At 34.5% G+C, this 13,961-nt stretch overlaps 3 protein-coding genes across 3 annotated transcripts; all 3 read left to right on the top strand.

Annotated features, from left to right (window-relative positions):
* LOC133679630 (probable ribosome biogenesis protein RLP24) lies at window positions 1–2,201 on the top strand. The gene is made up of 5 exons (XM_062102284.1): window positions 1–159; window positions 340–453; window positions 1,306–1,419; window positions 1,542–1,678; window positions 1,772–2,201. Exons 2-5 carry the CDS (start codon window positions 373–375, stop codon window positions 1,944–1,946), a joined length of 507 nt encoding a protein of 168 aa, XP_061958268.1. The 5' UTR covers window positions 1–159; window positions 340–372; the 3' UTR covers window positions 1,947–2,201.
* Window positions 2,202–2,807: 606 nt separating this feature from the next.
* On the top strand, window positions 2,808–5,422 carry LOC133679681 (uncharacterized). Its single transcript, XM_062102352.1, has 2 exons — window positions 2,808–3,957; window positions 5,041–5,422. The coding sequence occupies exons 1-2, from the start codon at window positions 3,681–3,683 to the stop codon at window positions 5,070–5,072; spliced, it is 309 nt and encodes a 102-aa protein (XP_061958336.1). The 5' UTR covers window positions 2,808–3,680; the 3' UTR covers window positions 5,073–5,422.
* Window positions 5,423–12,584: 7,162 nt separating this feature from the next.
* Window positions 12,585–13,961, top strand: LOC133679781 (uncharacterized). The gene has a single exon (XM_062102474.1). The coding sequence runs from the start codon at window positions 12,876–12,878 to the stop codon at window positions 13,776–13,778; it is 903 nt and encodes a 300-aa protein (XP_061958458.1). The 5' UTR covers window positions 12,585–12,875; the 3' UTR covers window positions 13,779–13,961.

The following is a 13,961-nucleotide window of genomic DNA, read 5'->3' as shown; positions in this document are numbered from 1 at the left end:
CAAGGAAAAAACTCCGTCTTAAACCCTAACTTGCAGGGTTTTCCTGCCCTCTCCTCCGCCCCTCTCCTCTTCCTCAACCCGAACAACGAATCAAGGCATCTCACCCAGTAATCCTGCAGGAAACAACAAGAACAACAACAAATCGAAGTCTTAAAATCGGTAAGTCATCAATCTCTGCTCGAATACCTTAACTTTTGTCGATATCGATTTTTATTATTGTCACCTAATTTTCTTGCTGTAAGTAAATTGCAAAGAATTTGGGGTTCCGTGACAATTTCTCGTGGTTAACGGATTATTGGCAATTAGTTTATTCTTTATATGTTTTGTTTGCTACTTCAGAAATTGGATTTTGTTTTTTAAAGAAGAGACGCGATGAGGTTGGAGAAGTGTTGGTTCTGCTCCTCCACGGTATACCCAGGACACGGTATCCAGTTTGTCCGCAACGATGCTAAGGTAAAATATTGGTTTATGTCATTTGTTTTGTAGCTGTTAACCTAGGATGCAAATGGTATATGTTGAATCAATTCGAGAGTGAAGGGTTTATAGCTGTAAATTGTCGTTGGCCATGCTTAGGGGGGGATGAGATTGTTACTTCTAAGTCAGTGAACTCATGATGTTTCTCTTTGACCGTTGATTTGGTGAGCTCATCGTAGTTTAAGCAAGTTTCTTTTTATTAGTTGCATCTGCGTCTGGAAGATTTGGTATTGTTGTATCTGTTATTGTTCATCTACATTTTGTTGACCTTTTAATCAGCGGTGATCTCAGGTTGCGTGTTTTTGTATCAGCTTAAGGCTTGGTTCACTAGCCTCAATAATTTAGGAAAATAAAATTTGTGACACTGCAAAGGTTTTGAAGACTAATAGTAATTGATTGAACTTGCTGCAATGGTATTGGATTTCTGTTCTTTAGTTGAAGTCTGGCTATCACTTTGGAGGTTGTTTTTTGTTGTTATCAAGGGTACTCGAGGGCTTGGTTCGCTAGCCTCAGGAATTTAGGGGTCAGAGATTGAAAATAAAATATGTGATTATGCAAAGGTTTTGAAGATTAATAGTAATTGATTGAACTTGCAGCAATGGTATTAGATTTCTGTTCTTTAGTTTAAGTTTGGCTATCACTTTGGAGGTTGTTTTATGTTTTGTTATCAAGGGTACTAGTCAGTAATGCATTGTATTGTTTGTCCAGTGAAATTTTGCTTGACAGTTTATACAGTTGTGAGTTTCTGATTTATATTACTGATCTAACTTATGATATTGTCATTTAAAAAAGTTGGGCATCAAGTTTTCAACAGTCAAGCCTTTTTTGCAGATTTTTCGATTTTGCAGATCCAAGTGCCACAAGAACTTCAAAATGAAGAGGAACCCTCGCAAAGTAAAATGGACCAAGGCCTATAGAAGATTGCATGGAAAGGACATGACCCAGGTTAGGGGACACTTTTCACTTTCACTTGTGTCTTTAGCTGCTGTCATCTTTGGATTCAAAAATTAAATCCTTCAACTTCATCACCGTGCTTGTCCTGTTTCTCATTTTCTTCTTTTGAAAAGGATTCGACCTTCGAGTTTGAGAGAAAGCGAAATAGGCCTGAGAGATACGACCGGAATCTTGCTGAGAATACTCTGAAGGCCATTAAGAAAATTGATAAGGTCAGATCTGACCGGGCAGCAAACCACATAGAGAAGAGGTTCTACATCCATCTTATCATCACCTTTACGAGACAGCATTATTAGATGTACTTTTTTTTTAATCTATAGATATTAATTGAAATTTTTGGCAGGTTGAAGGTCAGGAAAGGCAAGGAGCGGAGGGAGGCACAAAAAGAATTGGAGCAGTCTATTCACCTGGTCAAGGCTCCTCAAGTGCTTCGACAAGATCAATCTCTCACGTTACCCAAGATCAAAGTCCAGGTTTCCCAACCAAAAAGCGAGCAAAATCAGGCAATGGAAGAGTGATTTTATCAGCCAGTTATTTGGTTGTATTTTTGCACTATTCTCTGCATTTCTCTATCCTTTTTTTTTTCCTTTTACTTCTCGAGAAATCCTGGTTAAGTCGTTCTTCAGCATTTCTGCTGATGCATTCATTTGTTGTTAAGGTCGCTTATGGAGGGGTAGGAATTGTGCTCAGTTTTCATTTCTTTTCTATGACAGTCAAGTATCACTGAAAATTGTACTCCAGCTATATCGAGTCTTTGCATGTTTTAGCTATTACTTTTTGTCTCCAATTACTGTTCATTTCCGTAACTTTTTCTTGCGGCCTGGCAAATGCATACCTATACAGAGTGGGCTGGTGTTTATTTTGGAGGGAAAATTTCAACTAAGGATCTGTTCGGCAGTCACTTTACTTTACTTTTTCTTATTTTGATAGAACCTCTTGGCGTTTTACTTTGGCCAGTGAAATGGTATGATTTGAACTCAAAAAAATAGCTCGGTATTGTTTTTGTCTGTTGATAATTAATGGCAACAACAAAAAATCCTTATACCCACCAGTTCGGTCGGCCATGTAGAATTTTTTGTATCAAGATAATTTAAACTATTAATGGTGAGCAAATATTTTAACTGGAATAATAATCTTTTAGTTACCAATCAAGCTTGAAATTGCTATAAAGATTAACATCAAATGCAAAGTCCAGTAGGCAACAGGCTACAATTTTATCAGGTAAATGGAATTTGTTAAAACAACGTTAAAAATTCATGTCTTTTCGTTTTTTTCTTAAAAAAACAAAAAAAAAAAACTCAGGTTTTGCCGTGACACGTTTCATTCGTCTGATGGGATACAGAAACAACGGTAATAACTGTCCACTCAACCAACAAAACGAACACAAATTAGCGCACACTCACTAATCACAAAGAAAACCACACAAGAAACACTCGCAAATGATTTCAATTTCACCTCCACCGTCTCTTCCTCTCCGCCACCACCACAACCGCCTCCTTCTTCACCGAAGCCACCGTCTCCTCTTCACAATTGGGTCATCTTCAACCTCAAGTATCCAAGAGGCGTTAGAGGAAAAAAAAAAAGCAAAAGAAAAGGACTTGTTGAGCTCGGATTAAAGCAGCAAAGAGACTAGTTCTCGTGCGTCACGGGCAAAGCAAGCGCAATGAATGATGGATATAAGCTCCGATTTCTCTGTTTTGACTAAGAAAGGCGAGGCTCAAGCCAAGACCGCCTCTCGCCAAATGCTTCTCGATGATTCCTTCGATGTCTGCTTCTCTAGGTCAGGTTCCACTGTCTCCTTCTTTACTGCCGTTTTATGGAGCTTTGATTGTCGTTTTGAATTTTATTTTTTTTGGTTGATTGTTGTGTGAGTTTTGTGTTTGTGGTTCACTTTCAGCCCCTTGATTAGGTCGAAAAGAACAGCGGAGATCATATGGGGATTTGTTATTGGTTTGTCCTTTATTTGTCTTTTGGAAGCTAACTGGAAGAACATTTTTAAATAAAAATTTTAAAAATTATTTTAATATATATTTAAAAAACATACTTTTAAAAAATATATCTATCACTAATTAGCAACTCTATCCTAGCCCAGCAAAACGCAAAGGGTGGGACTTGTGGTTACTATGGGCCTTGTGAAATTAAGAGGGCCCATGGACCAGAATCCAACGCCATCATCAACATAAAGAGGTGTTGACTGTTGAGGTTTTAAAGAGGTTTTAGGGTTGAAGGAGAGAAAGAAAAGGAGATTGGAAATGGCAAATTGGGCATGTGCAGGGAGGTCTACCTCCAACATAATGCGAGCAGCACTAAGAGCAACAAAAAATTCAGCATCACCAACAACTAGGGTTTCTGTTTCTCAATTTTCTTCTCCAATCCGTCTTCCCAATTTGACCCTCCATTGTCACTCCCGCATTTCGTCTTCGAGATTGGTGCGTCGAGAATTGAGCTCGCTTCTTCCTGTCCACAGCGCCATTGCTTCTGCTTGCCTTGTATCCAAACTCCCAAGCGAAGTCAGCACCTCCTCTGAAGGTCTTTCTTTTCAACCCTTTCTCTCTTTTATATCTTTGAAATGTAATGAATGGCATTTTAATTATCGAAAATGATATTGAATACTATTCGTGATTTAAAAATGTAAAGGGAAGATTTGGGTTGAAGAATAAAGGAATTGGGAGTCGTATTTGCCATGAATCCGGCACTGTCAAGAAGTTTTGAGTACTTCTCTTAGGTCCCAACTGGTCAGAATTGGAAGATTTGTTGCCTTGAGCTTGTTCTCCTGCAATTTTGATAACTTGTAGGGGGGATTGTAGCATTCTATGAAAGTGAAAATTTGAGCTTATTGTTCTACTGTGAAGAATGGTTAAAGAACAACTAGGTATCACCCACCAGTTGCTTTTCAAAGATGAATTTTCCTCTAGCGGTCCTGGGAATTCTGTCTTGAATGAATGGAGAGGAAGGAGGCAAGGGGCTTGTGAGATTACTTTTGGGAAATGTGCAGTTGCGAAATCCTAAGTCAGCTTGGTATCATGAGAACGGTATAAAACAGATTTTGCTGAAAGCTTTCTGTTCTAGTTAGTACTAAGGATTTTTAGATACTGGGAAGGCTCCATGATGCAAAGATCAAAGGCATATCCTGGAAACAAAGATGAATGTCTTAACCCTGATTTTGATGATCAAGGTCTGCCTTTTGCCTGTCCTTTGGTTACTTCAATTGATTTAGAAAAAGTGCTGATGAAAATTTGAGGAACTTGTATTGGATTTAAGGAAGATTGGCAAGGATTATTCTTTTAGTTTGTGGGTGTGAGTTGTCTGTGTTTATTGAATATCCAATGTTGCCCGCTGAAATGTACTTTCCATTTGTTTACCTTTTAAGTAGTAGAGATAAACCGTTAATAACAGAATTGAATGAAGGAAAAGCTAAGCAATTCCAACTAGTTTAGAACTTAATCAAGTTGAAAATAATGTTTTTCCTATTTGTGTATAGCAGCTTTTGCAATCCATATAAGGTAAAGCTATCACCAGTTTTTCTTTACATGCTAAAATATCTAATTGCATTTTGGATCACTTGAAGAATAGGGCTTTATGACAATTTATTTTTTTATGCTTTGATTACAGGTAGATTTGCTAATTATATCAGTCCCATCTAGTGCCGGTGCTTGCAGTGGCAAAGAACGATTAGTTGAATGGCAATCAGTTTTTTCAAAACTGAAATTCAAGTTTCCTGAGGTCAACTTCTAAACATGCTTGTTTAACTACCTTTAATTTAATAGTCAAGTCTTGAGATATCTCATGAAATTCTTCTACTCTACCATGTGATGAATTGGTTTTGTGATAAGTGGCAGGATGATTTTATTCTCTATGTCCTTTGATCATTTGTGAATTTAAAATTTCCACTGAGGTGATAACAGTATCTGAATATGATTATGATACTGACTTTTGTATCCAGTTAGTGCATGAATAAAATGGTACGCATGTGGAGACTGTGTAGTTAATTTCAGCACTGGAAATTTCCACAAAGATCAATAATTTTGGGAAATCCATATAGAGAAGAGATTCTTGTGGTGGTGGCATCCATATTGTGTATTCCTGAGTTACGTAATTTTTATTCACCTGCTTGACATAAAATGCGAATGTTTTATACCTATCAATGGTTGGCCATTTGGTCAGAGAGTTTTCTCAGAAATGAGATGTTGGAGATTCATTTGATTTGTATGGTTTGATGTTCTTTTCTACTCGTTATCCTTGAAAATCTAGCAGAGATTTGGATCTGGGACAAACATCTCAGTTCTGAATGTTTGCTGGGTTTTATATGCCGGAGAAAAAATATTTTTAAAGGCTTGACTTAGAGGATGTCCAAGGACTAATTTGGATCTAGGAAAATTCTTATATAGTTTAATCTATGTACAGAAGCCAGTTTGATTGATTGATGTGGTAGAATCCATTGTTGTGATTGGCTAATTTTATGTGTTCAGATAATGGTGTTTGGCCAAGTCAATATATATGAACGAGTTAACACTGTAATTTCTCTTGATTTAGTTGTTTTCAAATGATTGAAATGCCTTAAATTTGTTTCGCTGCTGTAAAGAGTTATTAAGAATCAATCTTTGATATCGAATATTTTTTAGGAATGTGGTTGTATTTCAAAGTAATTTTTATTTGGAAATGTATCAAAATAATATTTTTATTAAAAAAATTGTTTTTGATATTAACACATTAAAATAATTTATAAACACCAAAAAAAAAATAATTTAAAATAAAAAAAATATAGAAGTTTTTAATTTTTTTTTTTGAAATATAAAAACTTATCGATATATCACAAACTAGATCGCCCATAATCAAAGCCATTTTAACTGCTTTTGTGGTCCGGTGTTGCATTCCACTTTATGTTCAGTGCAATTTTGTCATATTTGTTTTTGTCTTAAAATGATATACTTCATGGGCAATATATCCTAGTTTATTTTATTTTGTGCGAAAAAATTGGAGTTATATCATTTCATCTGTCACTTATTGTCTTGGATTCATGGTCAAAAATTTCAAGTCACCAACTTTCTACTGCTACTTAAGTAAAGGTTATATTATGGTTCTTCGAACTCATGTATGGGTATGGTGAAAAGATACGGCTGTAGTTGTTAAATTTACAGTGTAACTTGTTAAACCAAAGTCCCATGACCTACCCTAAGGCTTAGGTCACGGGTTGGTTGGCTGAACTCGGATTAATCCGGGTCAATTAAAAATAGTGTAGTTTTAATATATTTTTATTTTAAAAAAATTAAAATAATATAATTTTGATTTTTTAAAAATAAATAAATAAATTGTGTTTTGACCTCATCGATTGTTTAATTTGAAACCGTTCTAGTTAAATCCTTAGTTAGTGAGTCCCCGGGTTTGCGCAGTTAAAGAGAAATCATAAGTATCATTTTCTCTATCAGTTTGGCTTGTAGTGTTCAAAGAGATAGTATTTCCTGCAAAGACTATCAGATGCATTATGACAAATGGTAAGATATTTATGCTGGAAAATTTGTGCCTCTATTATGGTCATACATGTAAGCTGGGGCGGAGCTGGGATTAGTTAATAGGAAAGGTAAAAACACAAGATATAATTTATTATTAGAAAATTCATTTATTTAAAATAAAATAATACTATATTATTCTATATATAAACACTAAATAATAAAAAAATCTAAAATATTTTGCAGTAAACCGGCCCCTGCTTGTCTCCCCCTGGTTCCCGCCCCTGATGTAAGCAACTTGGCGATGTAGATGTAATAACAACAGAGCTGGCTACTCCAATAATGACGTTAAAAAAAAAAAAAAAAAACAGGTGCAAAAAATTAATACGGAATACGAAGTGTCATTTTCGGTGGTAATGGTTTCTGTAATTCTGTTGCCAGGGAAATAGAGCTTACAACTTCCCAGAAGCAGCAAACCTATCAGATCTCAGCTGCCACACAACACTACCAATATACAAATATCCATTCTTCACTCTACATTATTATAATTGATATTTTCAATGCTCTTTAGCTTGGAGAACTGAAATTGCACATGCAATTTAGTAGCCAAGATGTTTTTATTTTTATTTTTTATTTACCAGAAGGAAATAATAAATGAGAGGATACGGTGGCGTGAATAAGATAATGAAGAGGGAAAGCGTGCAAGTTGCTGACACTCTTCTTGTTTATTTGCTGGGTGTTTTTGGGATCGATGGTCATCCATTTTTTTTTATTTGCAGTAGCTTCTTGTGATGATGACCAAGAAGCAAATTGTGTAGAAGTCAGCCTTCAGTGTGCTTAGATTAAATACATCGCCCCTTTGTTTCAGGGAATTGTTTGCAGTTGAGTATTACAGTCAAATGGGAGACAGCAACAACTCAATTAGTTATACAAAAATTTACTGTATGCTGCTCTCTTCTGACTCCATTTTCATTTTTTCCGTGCCTGTTTTTGAACTGTTTTATGACAAAATGTTGAGCCTTGCTGATTACTTCCAACTGTATAGTCAATGACTACGTGCCTTTTGGTGATCGTTAGAAGTTAATTTGGCATATTTGGAAAGAAAAGAGGTAAGAACAAAAAATCATTTTGAGGCCAGGGAGGTGTTTAACTTGAGGTTTAGAATTAATGGTTCGACCTTCAAACGAGTTTAAATTGTAGCTAATTAGACATATATATAGGTGTTTTGTCCCATGATGGGTTCAAGGGGTAAGCAGAGATTCATTCAACCTATTGACTATAAATTCGATTTTCATCGTTAACTTTTAAAATATGGTATATATTCGATTAACTTTTAATAAATGAGAGAATATTATTATACAAAAAAAGAGTGTGTGTGTGCGTGTGTGTGTGTGTATGCAAATTGATGGCATCTAGTGATATCAGCACGAATTTGACATAATCAATCCTTCGCATTTAAATTCCTCTCTATTCTGACACTTTCCTCGGTATTATGATTTCTTCAACTCTCCAGTCTTGTAGGGTTGCACACTCCAATTGTTTCAGAAAACAGTTGGCTCTAACTGATTACTAGGTCCTCTATACTATCATCACTAGCAAGTTGCAGCATGCACGACATGATACTTGCTAGCTTTCCTGACAAGAATAGATTCATGTATTCTACCCTATAACCAAAAAGTTATTGCTGATAGGCAAAACCTAATCTGGCTACAAGCCAAGTGTTCTTTAAAAATTCCCTTCATTATTAATGTATAATTTCTGTGAAGTTTCATAAAGTGTAAGCCAATCTCAAAGCACTGATGAACATGTAAATAAAGAAAAGATCATGTGCTGTGGCCCCAAGTAAATCGTGGTTAAATTCTACTCATTGCTGAGAATGGCTGAGACAGATCAGTAACACAAAATAAAATAAAAAACCCAATAAACCTTTCAATGAAAAAAAAATATATATTCAGGTGGGTACGTTTATACAAAATTCAATGCTGGTAATTTTGTTTTTGGTCAAGGAAGATGCCAAATGGTGATTAGGGTTGGTGAGAATTTCTTGGAATCATGTAAAGCCAAAGGAGAAGAATTTCTTCCCGATAGGATCCTGTTTTCTTTATGATTGTTGCTCTCACGTTTCCTGATGATCTTAGCTGCTTCGACGGCTACCTAACACAGGGATTACCAGCATTTAAATACTGCATGAACAACAAGGAAATTTGGAATACTTTTATTTTTCGGTAACCAAACCAAAGAATAAAGTTGTTCCCTTGCCAAGAAATACAAAGCTTTAGCCACGCATGGATTATGAGTTAATGATGACAGATCAATCAGCTTTAATTAAGTATACTAATTAACAAAACCTTTTTTTTTCCTCAGGTGTTTAGGACCATAAAATAGAAACATTGTTAGGAATTACGATTATCTATGAATTACGGACTCCAGTTGTGCTTAGGTTGTTGCAGTACTCTTCACAGATTCGATTCCTTCTCTCATCCTCCTGTTATATATGTCTTCTGTGGTCATGCTTTTGTTTCCCTTTGCATGTGGGAATTAATTTGTAAGAATATCAGGTTAATTTATGATTTCTGGGATTGGAGATATTTTTTCTTTATATTTAAGATAGTTTTAGAGTGCCAAACCTTCTTAAATCAATATTATTCTTGAAAAATAAAGAAATTATATCTATCTCGAGTTTTTTTAAAAAAAATATCAGAAAATAATTATGATAGAAAATTGAAAGAAAAAAAAAATATATGCTTCAATTCTTGGTTTTTTATTTTTTGAGAATTTTGTAATTTCAGTATGGATAAAATATAAAGTACACGTGCCATGAATCACAATTAAAAATAAGGATGTCTAATTAACTTGCTAAGCTATCATATGTGTGACGAATTTATGAATAAATAAAGGATGATTTACAACGCTACAACAACTTTGAATAATTAACAATGATGGTTGTTTTCTAATTACTAGTATGAGTCACTTGATTATCTTAACACCCTTGAGATCCAACTCAATCAACATCTCAAACTAATTAAAAGGGGTAATATATATAATAATAATAAAAAGAGTTACCCTTTATGTATAGCCTAGCCATTGAAAAAAAGGGGGGAGATCAAAATATTGTCGATGCCTTGATGGGATGCTAGGCTGCCTATGAACTTATATATATATATATATATATATATATAGCCCAAGATCCCTCTCAAACAGTTTTCGAGGAGTGGATTCAGCATTCTACAGCATGAGAGTTTGCTTGGTCATAATGAAGGAACATGCCCTTGGTGTAGGGCCAAACCATCCTGTGGCCCATAACACAAAAGCATGCCTCCTCTCTCTTCACTTGTACTCAAGGAGGTGTCATAATGCTCAACTTGGATTGTTTTCTATGTTTCTTGGGACGGATTCCTCTCGTCGTTTAAAACCTTCTTCTTCTTCTTCTTCTTCCTCCTTCTTTTTCCCATCCCATTAATTATTATGTTTCATTAACAATGAGGATAGTATTAGCACCCGCATGTGCTAATCACAAGGCATGCCTTTCTGCTTTCCTTTTAATCACTGCTTTTAGCTTTTCAAAGTATTAAATCATAGCTTGTTTTTCTTTTCTTTTCTTCTATTTATGCAACTTTTTGACCCAAAATACCAGAGCTTTGCTTTACTCTTGCTGGACCTCTAAGATAAACAAATTCAAACAACTAATTAATGTCTATCTATCTTTTCTTCGGAGAGTTTGGGAGAGACGGGGGGGAGGGGATTCTTTTGGAATACTTTATAGTTTTATAAAGCAAATTTATTCATAATTTGAATTATGTGAAAACAAAGAATAAAGGGTTTGTTCCGGGTTGAAATCTTTTAAAGACTAAAAACATAAAAAAATATGGGAAGATAGTCAAAATATTCAATTTTTGTTTATTTATATCATTACTTGTCAAAAAATTATTACAATTCTTTATATAGAAATAAAATAGAAAACCCTAGTAATATCAAATAGAAAAATAAAAGTAGAAAAATCATTCTCTCTAAATAGAAAAAAAAAACACCATAATATAGAATAGAAAAATAAAAATAGAAAGCAAATTAACAAAGAAAAATATATATTTTCATGAAAAATATCTCATGCATCACAATTCTTGATTTCATGTTTGTTTTTTACATGGCAATTTGTATAATATATCACGTATTCTTAATTTTTTATTTGATTTTTTATATGTTGTGGACTTTGTATTTTATATTTATTTATTAATTGAGACATCCTTTTTTAGACGATTGATTTTAATAATAAATTTTAGATTCCATGAACTAAACATCACCTATTTTTCCACCTTCTATAAAATAAATTTGGAAATAATAAACCTCATTTAATAGGAGGAGCTTATTGACCAAGAATTTAAAAATAAAATATATTTCACTATGGATGATTAGTTAGTTTCAAGGTTGCATTTATTTTAAAGCTCTTTCTTCCCAACTGCAACCACATGATATTTTTTATTAAAGGTTGTGTGCCTGCAAGATCATCACTAATTAAAAAAAATTATTTCATATAATAGTAACTTATATAGTATATTACTCCATAATTATTTTAATTTTAATGAATAATTCTAAAAAGTATCATATGATTTAATCTAAATTTTATTTTCTCTATACTTTTATAAATTATACTTTACAGTTTACACACCCAATCAAATAAAAGATTCAAATAAAATATAATATTGAAGATGTAAAATGTTATTGAATATATATATCATAAAATAGAAAATATAATTTATGAAAATATATAAAAAAAATTAGATCAAATTATATAATCTTTTTTTAATTATTCCTAATTTTAATTCCGAGGCGAGAGTCAAATGAAAGTGATAACAACAATTAAAAAAAAGAGGGGGGGGGGGGGTGGAACAAAGGCAACTTTCTTGCTCTCATTATCCCTAGGTGTGTTGGGAGTAGCAGTTGGTGGGTCCCTGGCTCTTCAGACAATTTATTTTGCGGGGTCCAAATTTCGCTACCATAAATCATGTCTGTAGCGGAAATTCACACACAAGTTTTGTTCTATCGTATAATACCCAAGACATCTTGTCACCCTCCTCCATGTCTTATATAGCTGTTCTCAATTTTTTTCCCAACTTTCTTACCTTATCCTTAATGATTAATCTCACTATATAACTAACTGTCTCGGGTTGGGTTAGACCCAACCCAGGACCTGAATCATAAATCAGTCAGCTTGCTCTCTATAACCTAAATTTTCATTAAAAAAACCTTGAATTCCTAGATTTTTTAACTGAATTGTCCTGGTCTAGATTTTGGTGAACCGGGTCGATCCGCTGAGTGGTTTCTGTCTGTAATCAAAAGAAGGAACTAAAAAGAAATTAATCCCATCCCTTAAAAGAGCAATCAACGAAAATCATGTCACTCATTTTGCTCCTTCAATTATTCTTCTCTCTTTATATTACTCACCGAAGCCAAGGAATGGAATTAAAGGCAAAACATGATCATGTCACAAACTCGAAAATGATGCCGGTATTCAGATTATGCCCTTGCCCTCTTTTTCTCCCCGTCTTTATTTTAATTTTAATTTTAATTTTTTAACATGAACTGGCAGCTCAATCTTCTATTTATTTTTTTACAATCTTCTATTCTTTTCCTTCTTATAAGATGCATAATTTAAGGTGAGAGAGAGAGAATCATGTTAAATACAAATGGGCTGTCAGGAAAATAGATTTCCTTGCCTGCTCTCTCCTTATTTCTCTCCTTGTAATATGAATTTCCTTTGTAAAAAAAATAATTAAAAAGAGAGTTCAAAAGGCACCTACCCTGGCCAGCCTTTAAACTATACATTTTCTTCTTGCTATAAGCCAAAAGCCAAAAGCCAAAGGAGAGACTCCCATCTCTCTTAACACTCAGATCTCTCTCTCTATCTCTGTCTCTCTCTCTCTCTCTCTCTCTCTCTCCATATTGAAGAACCCAATTGAAGTTTATTCCATATCTTCATCAAAAGAATTGTTCTTGTTCTTTACAATGAGAGATATAGTATCTTGTTTTAGTGAAAATGCCATAGATGTGTCGCATTCTTCATGTTCTAGTTTCTCACACAATGCTTGTATCTCTCCAGGTCTAACCCCGTCTGTCCAAAACGCAGTCTCTTGTTTCTATAAAATCATCCTCTCAACTCAAAAACAACTCTTGGCCACTGTTTCTTGGTCCAAAAACCACACCAATCAAGGCCTTAGCATTAAATTTGGCAATGACCCTTCAACCTCTTTCAAACTCGGCACTCATACCAGGTTCTTTAGAAAGCTGAAAGGCAACAAATTGATTGAATCTGACACTTCAAAGATTGAAGTCTTCTGGGATCTTTCTTCTGCTAAATATGAGTTAGGACCTGAACCTGTTGAAGGGTTTTATGTCCTGGTCATGGTTGATTCAGAAATAGGCCTAATACTGGGTGATGTAGGAGAAGAAACTTTGACCAAGAGGTTCAAAACTAGCAGTACCTCGGTCGCTAAAGTCAGTCTTATTTCAAGGCAAGAACATTGTTCAGGCAATACTATATATGCTACAAAGGCACAGTTTTGTGAAACAGGAAGTCAACATGACATTGTGATCAAATGTAGTGGAGAAACTGAAGGCTTGAAGCATCCTGTATTATCTGTATATATTGATAAGAAGACGGTGATTCGTGTAAAGAGGCTGCAATGGAATTTTAGAGGCAACCAGACAGTTTTTCTTGATGGATTGCTTGTTGATCTGCTTTGGGATGTCCATGACTGGTTCTTTAATCCTGGTTCCGGCTATGCTGTCTTCATGTTCAGGACAAGAAGTGGAATGGATAGCAGACTGTGGTTGGAGGAGAAATTGGTGCAGAAAGAGCAAGAAAGGGTCGAATTCTCTTTGTTGATTTATGCCAGTAAGAGCCCTTGAAGAAAATTACTAACTTTATTCATGTTTTTTTTTCCTTTGATTTTAAGTGCCATTTCTTTTTTCCTTTCATCTTGAAAGGCATAGATGATTGAATTCTTGTGATCATATAAGAAATAATTTAGTTGTTCAGAAGCAGAAATGTGAAATTCAGATATAACATTTAATTAGTTGTTGCTTGATTTA

Source organism: Populus nigra, chromosome 19 (assembly GCF_951802175.1).
Source record: "Populus nigra chromosome 19, ddPopNigr1.1, whole genome shotgun sequence".
In the NCBI taxonomy this organism is placed as follows: domain Eukaryota; kingdom Viridiplantae; phylum Streptophyta; class Magnoliopsida; order Malpighiales; family Salicaceae; genus Populus; species Populus nigra.
This window is presented reverse-complemented; position numbering and strand designations above follow the sequence as displayed.

What these genes read in the sequence shown, in the direction of transcription:
- LOC133679781 (XM_062102474.1), top strand. Translation starts at nt 12,876, where the DNA reads ATGAGAGATATAGTATCTTGTTTTAGTGAAAATGCCATAGATGTGTCG.
- LOC133679681 (XM_062102352.1), top strand. Translation starts at nt 3,681, where the DNA reads ATGGCAAATTGGGCATGTGCAGGGAGGTCTACCTCCAACATAATGCGA. An exon ending in AGTCAGCACCTCCTCTGAAG is followed by an intron (nt 3,958 to 5,040) that starts GTCTTTCTTTTC and finishes CTTTGATTACAG; the next exon opens with GTAGATTTGCTAATTATATC.
- LOC133679630 (XM_062102284.1), top strand. Translation starts at nt 373, where the DNA reads ATGAGGTTGGAGAAGTGTTGGTTCTGCTCCTCCACGGTATACCCAGGA. An exon ending in TTGTCCGCAACGATGCTAAG is followed by an intron (nt 454 to 1,305) that starts GTAAAATATTGG and finishes CCTTTTTTGCAG; the next exon opens with ATTTTTCGATTTTGCAGATC. An exon ending in ATGGAAAGGACATGACCCAG is followed by an intron (nt 1,420 to 1,541) that starts GTTAGGGGACAC and finishes TCTTTTGAAAAG; the next exon opens with GATTCGACCTTCGAGTTTGA.